General features: G+C 39.2%; 1 protein-coding gene across 2 annotated transcripts in view; it reads left to right on the top strand.

The window, feature by feature from the left end:
* The first annotated feature begins 3,733 nt into the window (after positions 1 to 3,733).
* LOC133129621 (calcium-activated potassium channel subunit beta-2-like) overlaps positions 3,734 to 15,468 on the top strand; it is a 32,325-nt gene continuing 20,590 nt past the window's right edge. The window contains exon 1 of one of the 2 annotated variants that reach the window (XM_061243834.1): positions 3,734 to 3,808. In XM_061243834.1, the coding sequence (XP_061099818.1) occupies positions 3,765 to 3,808 (44 nt within the window). In that variant the 5' untranslated portion in view covers positions 3,734 to 3,764. Of the gene's footprint in view, positions 3,809 to 5,936; positions 6,060 to 15,468 lie in introns of those variants that run through there. The other variant, XM_061243833.1, reaches the window with a different exon arrangement.

Genomic DNA, 15,468 nt, shown 5'->3' with positions numbered 1-15,468 from the left:
ATTGGGAAATTATTTATTTATTTCCAAATTACTCTGATGTTTGACGAGAGCTGACCTGAGCTGCTGACTTGGAGCTATGGAGATCACAGAACCTCATCTAAATTGCTGTCTTAGCTCCGAGTTATCTGACAACATCTTGGCTGTCAATCAATCGCTGCTGTCTACAGTTGTCTTGCCTGCCCTTAGTGAGCATCACAGACATGCTCTGATGTTGCATCTTTGTGGGTGAACTGGGCTTTGGCTCCCGAAGATGAAACTCAACTAATCAACCAATCTGAAAGAAGCACTGCATGACCACAAAGTTATATGTTAGCTGTCTACATATTTTGATGAATTAATTTTTACATTAGGTGGATTTATGTGTAGTAATGATGTTAGGGACAGCCTTTGTATTTATTTGTATAATTCCTTTTAGCTCAAAAGAATGTTGAAATGGTTTTTTTGACATGCACTCGTGCATCCATTGTGTTGAATAGTTATGTCACACTGAATAAAAGGTGATAACACCATTGCAGAAAATGATTGTTGCCTGAATACAGTGAGCCATTCAGTCCTTCTGAACCCACACAGCCATGGAGAAGCTGGACATTTTAGGTGATGCACGACAAACGCCACTCCATAACAGGAAGTTTTAAAGTACACAAGGCATTTGATTTAGGCTGCCAAATTTACGTCAATACACCATTTACGCAATTAAGTCATGTTCCCCATGGTTAGGAATATTGAATTATTACTGGAAGTATCAATGCATTTAACCTTTTCCACTTCGCCCCTTTAGAGGGAAATTTCCACCCATTTTGTACTAGTCCTATAAAAGGTTCAATATCTCAAAAACGATTTGCTGCACCCACATGGTTGAAGACTTAAATGAAAGAAGAGGCTTGCATCATTCAGAAATTTACATGCTGATTAGATGGTAGACAGGAAAAATTTATGTCAGAGCATGTACAACTTGTTTTTATAGTTTAGCACTGAATATCTATTTCTAAGTCAAGTACCAACTCAGAACTTTGTGCACAAACTTGATGTCAGCTTGTACAAAGTGTACAAAATTTGGTAAAGATATCAACAGGCATTCAAATTCCACATGAGTATTCCCAAAACTGCACCCAGATGTCCTAGCAATGCATTTATAAAACAATAAGAAGTAGTTTAATACAATATTCGCTTAGGTATAGGTCGTTTTGTTAAAGATGGCTGAACGGATTACAGAATAAACTTCAACGTTAGTCAGAAAACATAACCAGTTGGGATATTTGGTTTGGTATCTATGTATCATTTTTTTGGCAAAGAGAAATGGATCAAGGATTGTTAGAATATGCCTTTTATTATCTGAGTCTGTGGCGAGGTGAGGGTTGTAAATCATGAGTGTGGTGAGTGCGAGGCTGGAGTTGTATTGCCCTGCTTTGCAAATAAGAGGCTGATTTTTAACAATCTCAACCACAAGGGGACAGTGTATATGAGGTTAACACTGCATTTTGAATTAAGAAAATGGATTGTACCTTGTTATTCTAGATAATAACTCTTATAAAAAAGTTCCTACCTGTCTCAAGGGTGATTGTCAAATGCTCTCTGCTAAATTGGACCCATTCAGTTTTTATATTGAAACGGATATTGTAATGCAGTTTGTTTTGTTCATTTTGGCTTAGGCTGAAAGTCTTAGCCTGAAAGTAATTTCAGAATAACCTTGAGCATTATGCAGGAAGATTTGTATTATTACCAAAACAGATAAACACCAAAACAAGCTAAATGTGTGTGGGTTTGCGTGAAGAAGGCCAACCCTGAGGGAAAATTGGAAAAGAAAACAAGGACAGCTGTTTTTTTTATGTAAACAGAGACATCAAGTGGCCAGATGTGCAACTGCACTTTTGTCTTCAAGTTATGCAATAATTGTATGTGCTTTCTGTATTTCTGTCTGACTACATTGTCACTCGTTAGTCTTTTACAGTGGTGTGTATAGATTCATTAGAATTATTTTATTACGATGTTGTTTGCCGACACTGTGAAGCATGGACACACTGAAATTGTGTGTCCATGCTTCACAGACCAGGAATATCCAACAGACCCTCATGTATTTCTGTTCTACATAATATTTCTGTACTGACACTGACAGCTAGATGACTTATAATAGCCTTGTTCTTCTTTTATAAGCCTGGCAAAATCACTACAGCTCAGAAAAATAAACCAACCCACTTCTTGGAAAAAATCTGAATTGTCTAACAAATCAGACCAAGCCAGTGAAGGCTTGTCTCAGGAAAAGGTGATAAAGCAAACATATGAGTCAAACAGAAATTGTACAACACAGAGAAGTGATAGAGGAAGTCTGAAAAATATACTTATTGGAACCACCCTCTGGAAAGCTGACCAGTGATTAACAAGCTGTCTCTGACATGCCTACCTCTGCTACAGTAGGTGTTGTTCCCAGATGGTGTTTGGAAAGAGTGTCTTAGGATCGTTTGAGACCTGACCATCTGGGTTTTACAGTAAAATAAACACACAGGGGAAGTTTGCGGGGGATGTTGTACTTCAGCCAGTGTTAAGATAAATAATGTACTGTATCTCTTTGTTGTTCCATTCCAAAACTGTTGTGATTCACTACCTCCACCTAGTGGCTGGAGTGTTTCTCTTTGGAAATATCTGTACATTGTACTGTACTCCCTCTTGTGTTGATAATGTGTATGCATAGGGGAGCCAAATTTGAGGATACTCACCCACTACCAAGATCTGTTGTTTTCATCATTCATTAAACAAACAGATCATTCTTACTCCTGTTCATTCATTTAAAGCACAATATTTTTTTTACATATTTTTTTTACTAACACAGGTCAAAACATGTTGCTAATATAAACATAAAGGCAAAATGTCTCAATATTTGCTTTATCCACCATTTTAATTGCAGCTTGTATTCTGTCTGGCATTACTGTCTGGTTTGTTTAAAATTTACATTATTCCAGTCTCATTTTAGATCTTGACCTGTGCTATTTCATAATTTTTTGCCTTTTCACAATGTTCCAATTGATAGGGATCAACGGAGATAAGGTATGGTGACTGTACGAATGGAAAGTCACACAAGTCAACAATTAGCACAACCTTTTTAGTCATTGCAAAGCTTTGAATTGGATAACATGTTCTCTCTTGTAAACATGTTTGCTTAAAATACTGGCCTTCAGATGGTGTGGTTGCTTTAAGCCTGCCAGATCTTTCTTTGGATGAAAGTGACTTCGTTTCTGAAAATTTGTTTTGACTGTTAATATTTGCAAAATGTTTTGACTTATGTTAGCAAAAAAAATATGTAAGCTTGCTTCAGATATTTGAACAGAGTAAAAAGTTTTACAGGTTGAAAAGTTGCCTTCCCCAAGCAATAACCCATTATCCTACAATACATCAAGACTTGGTTATACTATAATACAACCATGCCATAATATATCTCAACAATTGATGCAACACCACAAAATTATTTTTTGCAAAGCATCAATCTGAAGCATTATATTTTCAGAAGCCTGTTGTGTTTACAGCTAACATTCTAACATGTTAACAAATAACTGTCAACACTAAAGTCAACCCATAAATGTATCTATTTTCAGTCACCAGAACATTTGAAAGAATTTACAGCCAGACTTGTAAGCATCTGTTTTGCAAGGGCCTGAGCAGGGCACAAAAATTTTGGCGGCTGCCTTTCCTGTTACTTTCATGAACATAATGTACTTCCTCCAGTCCTTTCCTGTTGGGGTATGGGCAAACAGTCACTGGCAAAGGGCTGAGCCATGCCACTAGAAGAACCCCTCACGAGCCTCAGGAGGAAAGGGAGGTATGACCGTTTTCTGTTTCTTTCTCATGTTTTTGTGGATTGTGGTTCATCAGAGAGAGCTTATCTGTGTGCATCAGAGTGTCTGTTTCCCTATTTCCCGCAGTGTTTCCCACTCAGGGTGTGGGGCAACTACACTGTTGGGCAACTACACTCTCTCTGAGAAGCTATGCTATTTGAATATGTTGATGTGTTTCTGTTAGCATCCAGTGTGAACATATTTTAAATTTGACATTTAAAAAAACATGTGGCCATGTATAAGACCGAATGAAGAGCTTATTTTGAGTTGTTATGTGGTTACTTTTTCTCTTACTGCATGTTAATCAGACAGGGTAAGGAATAAGACATCTCTATCTTAAGTTACAATTTTTATTCAGTGAAAGCTAATGAAATAGCTAGTAGTCACCGAAGTATACAATTTATAAGCACGTGGACCTGTGCAAGATCATGCCGGTGAGGATGTATTTAATTTGTAATAAATCAGTGGGAATATTTAAAACAGTATGACTGCATTCTCTCTGGCAGATTGAATGACCTTTTAACCCGGAATCTGTTCTAACGGTAGGATGTGCATATGCTTTGGTTGTCCTTCTGCGGATGTACAGCATTTTTAATACTAAATCTTAATGAGCCGACTCTTACCATAGCCAGTGAGGTTGCGACATTGTGCAGGGAGTTGAGTGTGACCATGAAATAACAATATCAATAATTTGATAGGTTATCCTGAAAAGACCCTTTGAAGTTTGTCCTTTCCAACAATGAATCCATATGAATGTTACCATATTTCTACTAGGAGCATTGAGTTCAGTGCTCCAGCACACCTAGGCATAGCTAAACTGTAAGGTAAATGGTAAATGGTAAATGGTTAACATTTATATAGCGCCTTTATCCAAAGCGCTGTACAATTGATGCTTCTCATTCACCCATTCATACACACACACACACACCGACGGCGATTGGCTGCCATGCAAGACACTGACCAGCTCGTCAGGAGCATTTGGGGGTTAGGTGTCTTGCTCAGGGACACTTCGACACAGCCCGGGCGGGGGATCGAACCGGCAACCCTCCGACTGCCAGACGACTGCTCTTACTGCCTGAGCTATGTCATGTAAGGTGTCCAGTTAGTCCAAAGGTCTCTGCAATGCATCAGTTTAAATGAACAAGAATGGATTTAGTGATAGCGCATCAGTCTTTTGTTTTGACAAATCTCATGTTTCACAGTGAGACGGTACTTTAAAACTACATAGACTACATTGTGTTCGGTAATTTAGAACAGAAGAGGAACCCCTTATAATATCAAGAGTGGTGTAACTGCAGGACAGTGGTGAAGTATCTTAGCCGTAACCCAAGTAAGGCAAATGTCTTGATGGATTAGTTACAAATACAACCAATCGTTTGTGTTCAGCACTGATAATTAGCCATTTCTACTGAAGATTTGTTTCTGCAAACTTCCTTGACGTGAATAAAAATGTATTATGTTGCAACTGTAACAAAAGGCTAGTGTTTCCTATTAGCTTCTCAAAAACCCTGTAATTGAAAATGTTTCTCTTGTTTTGATAAAATGTAAAATACACGGTCCCTCTAAGCCCCCCCCCCCCCCCACCGAAGTGCCCCCTACATGCCTTTAAAGAACATGCCATTCATTCCATTACTGTGGTTGGAACAGAGGTTGCTTTTGAGAAAAAAACACTGTTGTGCCATGTTTCTTCCACTAGATGGCGTGTGTGGTCGCAGAGGGAAGTACAATCTGTCGCCTTGTCATTGTGCCTTATGTTACTTACTGTTACTAATATGATAATCATAACAATAAGAACAATCACAATAGTTCTTTATTGTTATGAGAAAATAATAATAATTAAGTAGTTTGTTAGCTGTGAAAGTGCGCCAAACGATTGAAAGTTGTGTGCAATGGTTGCATTTATTATTACAAGTAATCACAATAATTTGAGTCAAAGTTGAAGCATTAGAGCTTTGCTCACTCACACTCACACACACACACACACACACACACACACTCAGTCAATCTGCGCCTGCCTAACTAATTTTAAGCATGAGAGTCCATTGTGCCTGTCACTCTTGCTGCACTCTCAGCTATGTCAGGCAACTTGAGCACTGGAGCTTAGAGCAGGAGTTAACCACCTCAGAAACATAACAAACAAATAAGGGGCTCCAACAGACCTTTTTAACCATGGCTGATGTTCACACCACCTAGCCGGAAATGGGATTATCCAACCAAGCTAGGAAAACATGACAGGTAGGACTTGAACCTGCACATCATAATTTACATAGTTCCCTCCATTTCAATATCAACAGTAATGTTTTCAGACTAGCATAGCTTAGTGTAACATAAACTGAGTATCCACCATTCATTCACCTTGGGTTATACAAACACACCGTGCCATAGTCTATCATTAATATGTTTTGGTATGCAAGTAGGAAAAATAATTACTTCTTGTAATGCAAACTTGGTAATTCTTGTTTTCCTGTTTTCATATGACAATGATAGGTGCCCTTAGAATCTCTGCCGACTCTAGTACATGCACTTATGCGTGTGTGGGTGTGTGTTTGTTTGTTTGCATGTGTGTGTGCAAATGTGTGTGTGTGCATATGTGTGTACGTGTACATGTCACAGCAGCTGTGCCTTGGTGTCAGTTTCTCTCTTGAGTTTCATTCATTAAGATGTATTTGGGGAAAAACTACACCCCTCATAGTGTAGACTGAAGATGTCAGAGATGCACAAATGCAAATAACAAAATGGAACCCATCTGTGTTTATTGCTAGTTGGCAAATGTATTAATAGTGGCTGACTTATGTTTCAGACATTCATCAGAGTCTTCAAATGAATGGCGAGAAACCTTATATAGGCGTGATTAATGATCAACTAATCACAATTTAATGTTTCAGTAAAAATTCACCATTGAACAGCTGCAGAAAATGCAACAGCTATACACATTATTTACACATATCATTGTAACTAAAAAGACATTTCAATGTGGACATTGCATGATTATATTCATGTGTCATATATCCCTATTAAGTTATAAAAGCAGCTCAAATTCACTGCACATACTATCACAAAATATAATAAAATGTATAGCTTGACATTTAAAAGTACAGTAATTCATTAAGACCTCTCATTCAAGTCTGTAAGACACACACAATTCAATTACATATTTCATGGCAAATGGCAAAACCAGTCTATTGAAATAGGAATAGTCCCTGTGATCTTCTCTGTGCACTTGGATACACATTTAGTCAACACAGTACTACAGGAGGGGGCTAGCACCTATTAGAGGTGAGGAGAGGTGTACCTCTCACTGAGGACCAATTGTAACCTTTATGCACCTGGGGCATAGTTAAGCAATTCACCCAAAGAACGCTGTTAGGTGGATCCAGACCAACCCAGTACCATCCAGCAGACAGCCGGGTATTTCTTTCAGGGTCTGCCGTAATGCTGCTGTCCCCGCATTGAAGATTTCCTGTGGTGCTCTGCCAATATGCCATCTGTAATCGGCGTGGAGCATAAACCAGTTCAAGTTCAGTTCAAGTTCAGTTCAGTTTTTTACAAACGAACACATAATGAAGAGAACAGGCCATTCAGCCGATTTACACTTGTCATTTACTTACTTAATAATGATAATATCCAGCACTGCGACAAGGCTGGACTTGAACAAAAGGTCTCTACAACATGACCTGGCAAGCTGTTCCACACAGATCTGTGTTAAATGTCCAACTTTGTGTGCAGAATATACTTTAACCAATTTCCACATATTATACTCTACTTGCAGTCCGTAAGTATTTGGAGAGGAAACTTTTTTTGTTATTTTGGCTGTGTCCTCCAGCACATTGGATTTCAAATGAAATTATGAATATGAGGTTAGAGTGCAGACTGTCAGCTTTAATTAGGGCAGTTACAACCATATCCAGTGATCCATGTAGTAATTACAGCCCTTTTACAGTATAGTTGTCCCCCATTTTATGGGACCAAAAGTTATTGGACAAATGAAAATAACCTTGAATAAAATCAACATATTAATTACTTATTAACAATATATTAACAATATTAATGTATTAACAATGTAGAGAACCATTGATTTTGACACATCCATTTTTTTTTTCTATGTCTCTTACACTCTATGGTGACCTGATTTGATTAACTGAAGCTCCTGTAATTACGCTCATTGACACTCATCACTTTATTAGGAACATCTGTACACCAACTTATTCATGCGATTATCTAATCGGCTAATCATGTGGCAGCAGTACAATGCATACAATTACACAGATAAAGGTCAGGAGCTAAAGGTAAAGTTCTGATCAACCGTCAGAATTAAAAAATGCAATCTCAGTGATTTTGACTGTGGCATGATTGTTGGAGCCAGACTGGTTGGTTTCAGTATTTCTGTAACTGCTGATCTCCTGGGATTTTCAAGCACAACAGTCTCTAGAGTTTACTCAGTATGGTGCAAAAAACAAAAAAACATCCAGTCTGCCAAAACAGGCAGTTTTGCGGATGGAAACACCTTGTTGATCAGAGAGGTCAAGGGAGAATGGTCAGACTGGTTTGAGCTGACAGAAAGGCTACGGTAACTCAGGTACAATTGTGGTGAGCAGGATTTAGTACAACAGAACAGAATGTACAACATGTCAAACCTTGAGGCAGATGGGCTACAGCAGAATACCATGTCAGGTTCTACTTCTGTCAGCCAAGAACAGAAAGCTGAGGCTGCAGTGGACACAGGCTCACCAAAAGTGGAGAGTTGAAGGTTGGAAAACGTAGCCTGATGTGATGAATCTCAATTTCTGGTGCCAACAGCATGAAGCCATAGATCCAACCTGTCTATGGTGTCAAGTCCAGGGTGTTGGCGGTGGTGTAATGGTGTGGGGCATCAATCATCACTTGAATTCCACAGCCTATGGGAGTATTGTTGCAGACCATGTGCATGCGTACATGGCCCCAGTGTACCCATTTTGTAATGGCAACTTCCAGCATGATAATGCAAAGCAAAAGTCACCTCAAACTGGTTTCATGAACATGACAATGAGTTCAATGTTCTTCAGTGGCCTGAATCCAATAAAACACCTTGGGGTGTGGTAGAATGGGAGATTCGCAGCATGAATGTGCAGCTGACAAATCTGCAGAAATTGCATGATGCAATCATGTCAACATGGAACAGAATTTCAATGTTTTCAACATATTGTGGAATCCATGCCGCAAAGAATTGAGGCTGTTTTGAGAGCAAAGGGAGGCCCAACCAAATATTAGTATTTCTAATAATGTGCTCAGTGAGTGTATAAAATGGATATACTGTATATATTGCATGGTAAATCCTTCTCTCTTCATATGAGTAAGTTTCATATTAACATAACCAAAAATAAATGGCTACAGGAATTTTATGAATCCCATCAAAACAGAGAGTATGCAAAAATGTTGTATTTATTCAGTCCAGTGTCAAAGCCAGGTAACCAGAAGATACAATGCCAAATCAAGTTGCCAAAGAATAATCGAAAAACAAAAGCAGGGGTCAAAATCTGGGAAATCAAAAGGTACTGAGGTACAAAAGGGCTAGGCAAAATCTAAGTTGACGAAAGCAGAAGAATAATGTCAGAAACCTAATAAACATGTCCAAACAAATCAAAAGGGGCAGGCAAACTCGAATCTCAGGCAAAGGGGTGTCTTAATGAATCTCAAATAATCAGGCTTACTAGAAATCGGTAACTGAAAATTGATCGAAGTTCTGACAAAGTATCAAGGAGAGACTGGGGTATAAATACATGAAGGGAACAAACTAGGCAGGACACTGGAGTGAGGAGGGCTTAACAAATAAACAACAGGTGAGGGGAAAACTATAAGGGGAAAATGAAAACGTGCACTGGATACACATGTAATACATACGGCTCCGGATTAGGGAGTGGACAATTGCACAGAGTTAGGAGACGTAGTGATAGCGAGAGGCAGGTGCGAACACTTCGCTGAAACTAAGCAAGTAATTAGTGACAGAATAGAGAGGCGGAGTTACAGAGCAGAATCAAAACTGGAGATAACGTTAGTATGTTAGTTACGTGATTAAATGTCATTTACCCAAAACTAGTGACTGTTAGTTAATTAGTTAGACAGACAGTGCATTAATATAATTAGTACTGTACAATATCTATGTTAGTTGTTATTAGTAAGTTAGTGCTATCTACAACATGAACTAGCGAAAATGCAGGAAGTAAGAAAACGTGAGGCTGAGAAGGAATCATTGAAACGAATAGTGCAGCACGCAGACAGCGGAGTGACTAGGGCTCAGAAACATACCAACACAGACATAACAGGGGATGACAAATGCAATTAACTGTAATGGATGAATAAATAGAAAACCAGGTATGAAAATGGAAAATAATAACTTACAAGAAATAACTAAATAAACCAACAGAAAAACTCAGGAACATAACAGTTTTGTTTTTGTTGAAAATTCACAGGGATACAGGAGTATCTTTCAAATACATATTTGACGCAGGACTTCAGTGGAAATCCAGCCTTTTATTATGCTAATCATACTATATACACTCAGTGTACTTATTTTTTTAGACTTCTACTGCTGTAGTCTATCCACTTAGAGTTATGATGTGTTGTGTGTTCAGAGATGCTCTTCTGCATACCATTGTTGTAATGTGTGGTTATTTGCACTCCTGTCACCTTCCTGTTAGCTTTGGCCAGTCTGGCAATTCTCCTTTGACGTCTCTCATTAACAAGCCATTTCTGTCTGCAGAACGGCTGCTCACTGGATTAATTTTGTTTTTTGCACCATTCTTTGCAACCTCTAGAGACTAGTGTGCGTGAATCCCAGGAGATCAGCAGGTACTCAAACCACCGTGTCTGCCACCAACAATCATTCCACAGTCAAAGATCAAATTTTTTCCCCATTCTGATGGTTGATGTGAACATTAACTGAAGCTCCTGACCCGTATCTGCATGATTGTATGCATTGCACTGCTGCCATACAATTGGCTGATTAGATAATCACATGAATAATTAGGTGTAAGAAAGTAAAAATGTTCCTAATAAAGTACTGTGTATATACATACTGTACGAGCATAAACGCCAAGCCACATTCAAATGCTTGCATTGCAAATGTGATGCAAATCCTTTCCGTGGATTGAATGCTGTGGCTTGTCTTTAATGCATGAATTTTGTTTTGCCAAAAGGGCACATAATATCATGATATATATATATTCTAACCCAGGAGACAAATTGTGTACGTACAGTAAAATGCGAAAAAGCAGTGACAGGGTACTGTACACTGTATTTAATGACATTGTACACAGTATGCGCATCAACACCGTGAAGTTATATTATACTCAGAACTTTAAAACAAATAAATCTGTTAATAGGTGTGCCTGTATTTTGTATGGTATTATATGGCTATTCTTAGTTACTGAACATTGATGGCTCAATAGAATGCACTGTACAGTAGCACACATGTTCATTGGTTGTAGGGACAGGAGTGTCATGTGATTTCTCAGAATGAAAGTTGTATATTTATCATCCAGTTGGGGGGGTGAAGGCCGTCGTTGCCCATTTGTTTGCCTGTTAATACAATGTCTCGCTCTCCTGGAATGTGCTTCCTCATGACTGCCCAGGACAAAAGAACAGATGCACATACTAGCGCACACTTCACATTGCTGTAAGTATCAACTGGCTGCAGTGCCTTTGTTGCACTCAGAGCTCTCCTGAATGAGGGCAGAGGAGGTTGGAGAGGCAGGAAATTCCTTGCATGAGACGGGAGGATCTTCGGTCATCTGACCACAGCGCAATAATCGCTCCGTCAATTGGTGGCCCTGGGCGGCATTTTAAAATGAGGCGACGCCGGTACTTGAAAGAAGTGATCTTTAAAATTTCCGATGAGCGGTTGAAATGTCAGGAACTGCAGCAGGCCTTGGGCATGCAACAGAACAGTAAGTCATACCTGCTTTTTGTCAGTGGTGTCAGTCACACTTTTAAAGGCATAATTACACTATTAGCCGTGATCATGCAGATGAGCTCATGATTATGCAGTGATATCACATTTTTATAATAAGAAATGTAGAATGAAATGGCTAATAAGCTTATAGAATTGCTTATACATTTTTAGGAACTTGAGGAAATGTGCATTTTAGCAAATTATAAATGCTCAATTAAGAAAAATACTAATTTAATATACAGAATACAGTATGAGCACATAAGGAGTATGTTCAAAACTTGTTGGTGACTTATGAATGTATTATTTCCTACTTATACTCAGTAGATACAGTATATACCACATAAGCTGGATCTTACAACATAATTTAACATGACCATGCTGTCTAATACAAAACATCACAAACTTTTACTATTTGATTTAACAAGGTACTTTAATGCTTGGTATTGATAGTGACTCATAATGGTTACTGGCATTAGTAGTCACTGCAGAATGTATGCAAACCATTATGGAAATGTAGTCTCTTGACGGAAAATGTTCCAAAGGGACTCAGGAAAGATATCACATCAATGCAATTGATTTTTGCTCTGAGAGCAGTTAATTGATTAGAGCTGACTGATGCTCTCCAAGCACACTGACCAAGCTCTTCTGTTGTGGATATATTTCAAAGTGTCTATAGTAGCAGTGAGAGAGATTTAGAGAACACATTGTTTCTCCTGTGGAACAAATGATGGTTGGCAATATTTAATTTGATATTCTGATGTACATTATTGTAGTTGTGCTTCGTAAGAACGTCGATTCCCCCTCCTATTTTACTTTTGGGAACTATCCTGTCTACTAGTTTTGCAGATTGCGTTAAACATTCCCCAACAAAAAGTTTTTACAGTGCTAAATAAAAGTAGGTATAAACTTATACCATATTTTATTCAGATTAAGTTTTTATACTGACCACCACTGAAAGATGCCATATTGGTCCTTCGGAATCCAAAATTTGTGTTTCAGTGAATCAATCGTGTGGCATCAGTGATATAAAACATAACTCTAAACAACTGGTTCTTAAACGTTTATTTATAATATATATATATATATATACAAAACTTCAAATGTGAGAAAAGACACCCAAAAAACCCCAAAAGATATGTTTAGAATTTATCAATGATCCTCTGATTTGCCTTCACAAAATATGTCACACCAAGGTTCTTCGTTTCAGCATGACTAATGTAAAAAGTTTAAGTGGTTAGGTCATGACACTCACATTACAAACTGTCCATAAATATCCCTCACAGAATCATATTTACACAAACACTTTATTACGCATGCTACCATGGTAATTCCTGACCACGGAAGTGCATCAAGCAACCAATCACAAGTGCTCTTGCTGCCATCTTTGTTGCTAAATGCCAATAATGTAATGTAATGTTCCTGTTCAGACAATGAGACCAATGTAATATGTCCAAATACTGACCATCTTGTGCGCAGGGAAACAGAGGCTGCTGACTAAAAGATTAGAATAAAATTAATTAAATAAAAACCTGGAGGAGAGAGGTTAAACAAGTCATCTGCAATAGTAAACATGTTTTCTGGATGCAGTGACTCCTTTGGGTCAGCGAGGGGTGCAAGGTTGGCCCAATCAATGTTAATCAGTGCAACTTGCCTGAGCATAGTATCCATATACATCATACCAGTGGTGTCTGAGATATCATGTGTAAAGTACAAACCCCTTTTTACCTACAGGGGCACTATGCTAGGCAAATCACATTGCTCCAGGGGGAATATAAAACGTCATTATATTACTTTACATTACATGCATTTAACAGGGACTCTTATCCAGAAGGACGTACAAAAAAGTGCAAATCGAACCCAGGGACAAGTGCGATGAGGACCCGAGGTTCTGAGTCCTAGCGTGACCACATGGATACAATTTGAACCCTTGAAGAATACATCAAGTACCAACTAGCGTACCAGGGTTGGCAGCTAGAATACATCCACAGGAAGGTCATTCCACCACCGTGGGGCCAGAACAGACCGCAGTCGTGACCAACAAGTGCAGGTGCAACGAGGGGGAGGTGCCAGGCATCCTGAAGTAGCGGAACAGAGGGGTCTGGCTGGTGTATAGGTTCTGATAAGTGATTGAATATATGCAAGAGCTGATCCCTTAACAGTCTGCCATGTGAGCACTACATTTATTATTTGATGTGAGCCATAACAGACAGGCAGCCAGGGGAGGTCGCTGAGCAGGGGGGTGACATGTGAATGTCTGGGAACACTGAATACCAGACAGGCTGTAACATTCTGGATCAGTTGAAGGGGTCTGAGGGTGGATGCAGGAAGGCCAGCCAGCAGACAATTGCAACAGTCCAGGCGGGGCAGGACCATTGCGGGGCAGGACCATTATGAGGAGCTGAGTGGAGCAGCTGGTGAGGAAGGGTCAAATTCTCAGAATGTTGTACAAGAAGAACCTGCATGCCCAGGTCACCGTAGCGATGTTCTTGGAGAAAGACAGCCTGTTGTCCATCACCACTCCGAGGTTTCTTGCACTGGGGGATGAAGTCAATGTGGTATCCCCTAGCGAGATGGAAAAATCAGAGGAGGAGAGATTAGAGCAGGGATGAAGATTACTTCCGTTTTACCTGGGTTGAGCTTTAGATGGTGGTTGCCCATCCAGCTCTGGATGTCTCAGGCAAGCGGAAATACTAATTCATGATTATTATTAGTTAGAATTGCTTCTAATCAGAGCTTGGTAGCTGGCCTTTATATAGCCACATTTACCAGATATCTCCTAATGTTCCATAGCCTTGATCCCTGTTCCCTGCAGCCAGGAATCAATAAATCCTCTCTCCGAGCCCATGAATGCAAGTCACTTTGGATAAAAGCTAAATAACTGAGGTAATGTAATCGTCATAATCCCAGGTTTCCTCAAAATCAGATGTCCGGGATATAATGCACCTCCTGGCATGTGTATGATGGTATGCTACAGTTGCAATCCAAGAATTTTAACAAGCTGTTAACTGCAGCTGCCCCCTATCATGCGTTGATATCCAAATTATCTGCCTTCATAAGCAACATATATGCGAATGTGACGAGGTGGTGATAGAAACAGAGAAAATACAACTCATCTGACTACGCCACCTAGGGAATTTCACCCCAGGAAGTATATGGGGGGGCTTGGAGTAATACCTTGATGATACACAGGCTACACAAGTTTGAAAACTGAAGAAAGACAGAGACGTGATTCCAAAAGAAATGCTAATTTATTGAATTATTGAATTATTAATTCTTTAATTAGGTCTGTGGAAAGAATGTGAAATAAACCAAACCTAGGTGAAAGGAAGTAAAAGGTTTATTACAAATTTCATCAATATATAAAATACAATATTTTCCTAAACTTCCCCTTCCGAAGGCCCTAAGGGGAAAGTGGACTGAGGCCAGCAATGGGGAGGCAGACTAGCTGAGCATGTGTCCAGGGGTGCAACCACTTACCTACCACACGTGTATTCACTACAAAATGGCTACCACGGCAAACAGGTGAAAAACAAGTGTCCCAGTGTTTTTTTAACACTACCAACCGGTGAGGGGAACCGCACCCAGGTGTCTAGCCTCGCAACCAAGCCAGCACTCAGTTCCACTTCAAAGAAATTAATGAAATATTAACAATCAGAAAAGGGTCACCAGTACCAGTCAGCTCACAATAAAAATACCAGACAACTGGCTAGATAAAAT

Source organism: Conger conger, chromosome 5 (genome assembly GCF_963514075.1).
Source record: "Conger conger chromosome 5, fConCon1.1, whole genome shotgun sequence".
In the NCBI taxonomy this organism is placed as follows: Eukaryota; Metazoa; Chordata; class Actinopteri; order Anguilliformes; family Congridae; genus Conger; species Conger conger.
Note: the sequence above shows the minus strand (reverse complement) of the source record. Positions and strands in the feature narration are given on the sequence as shown.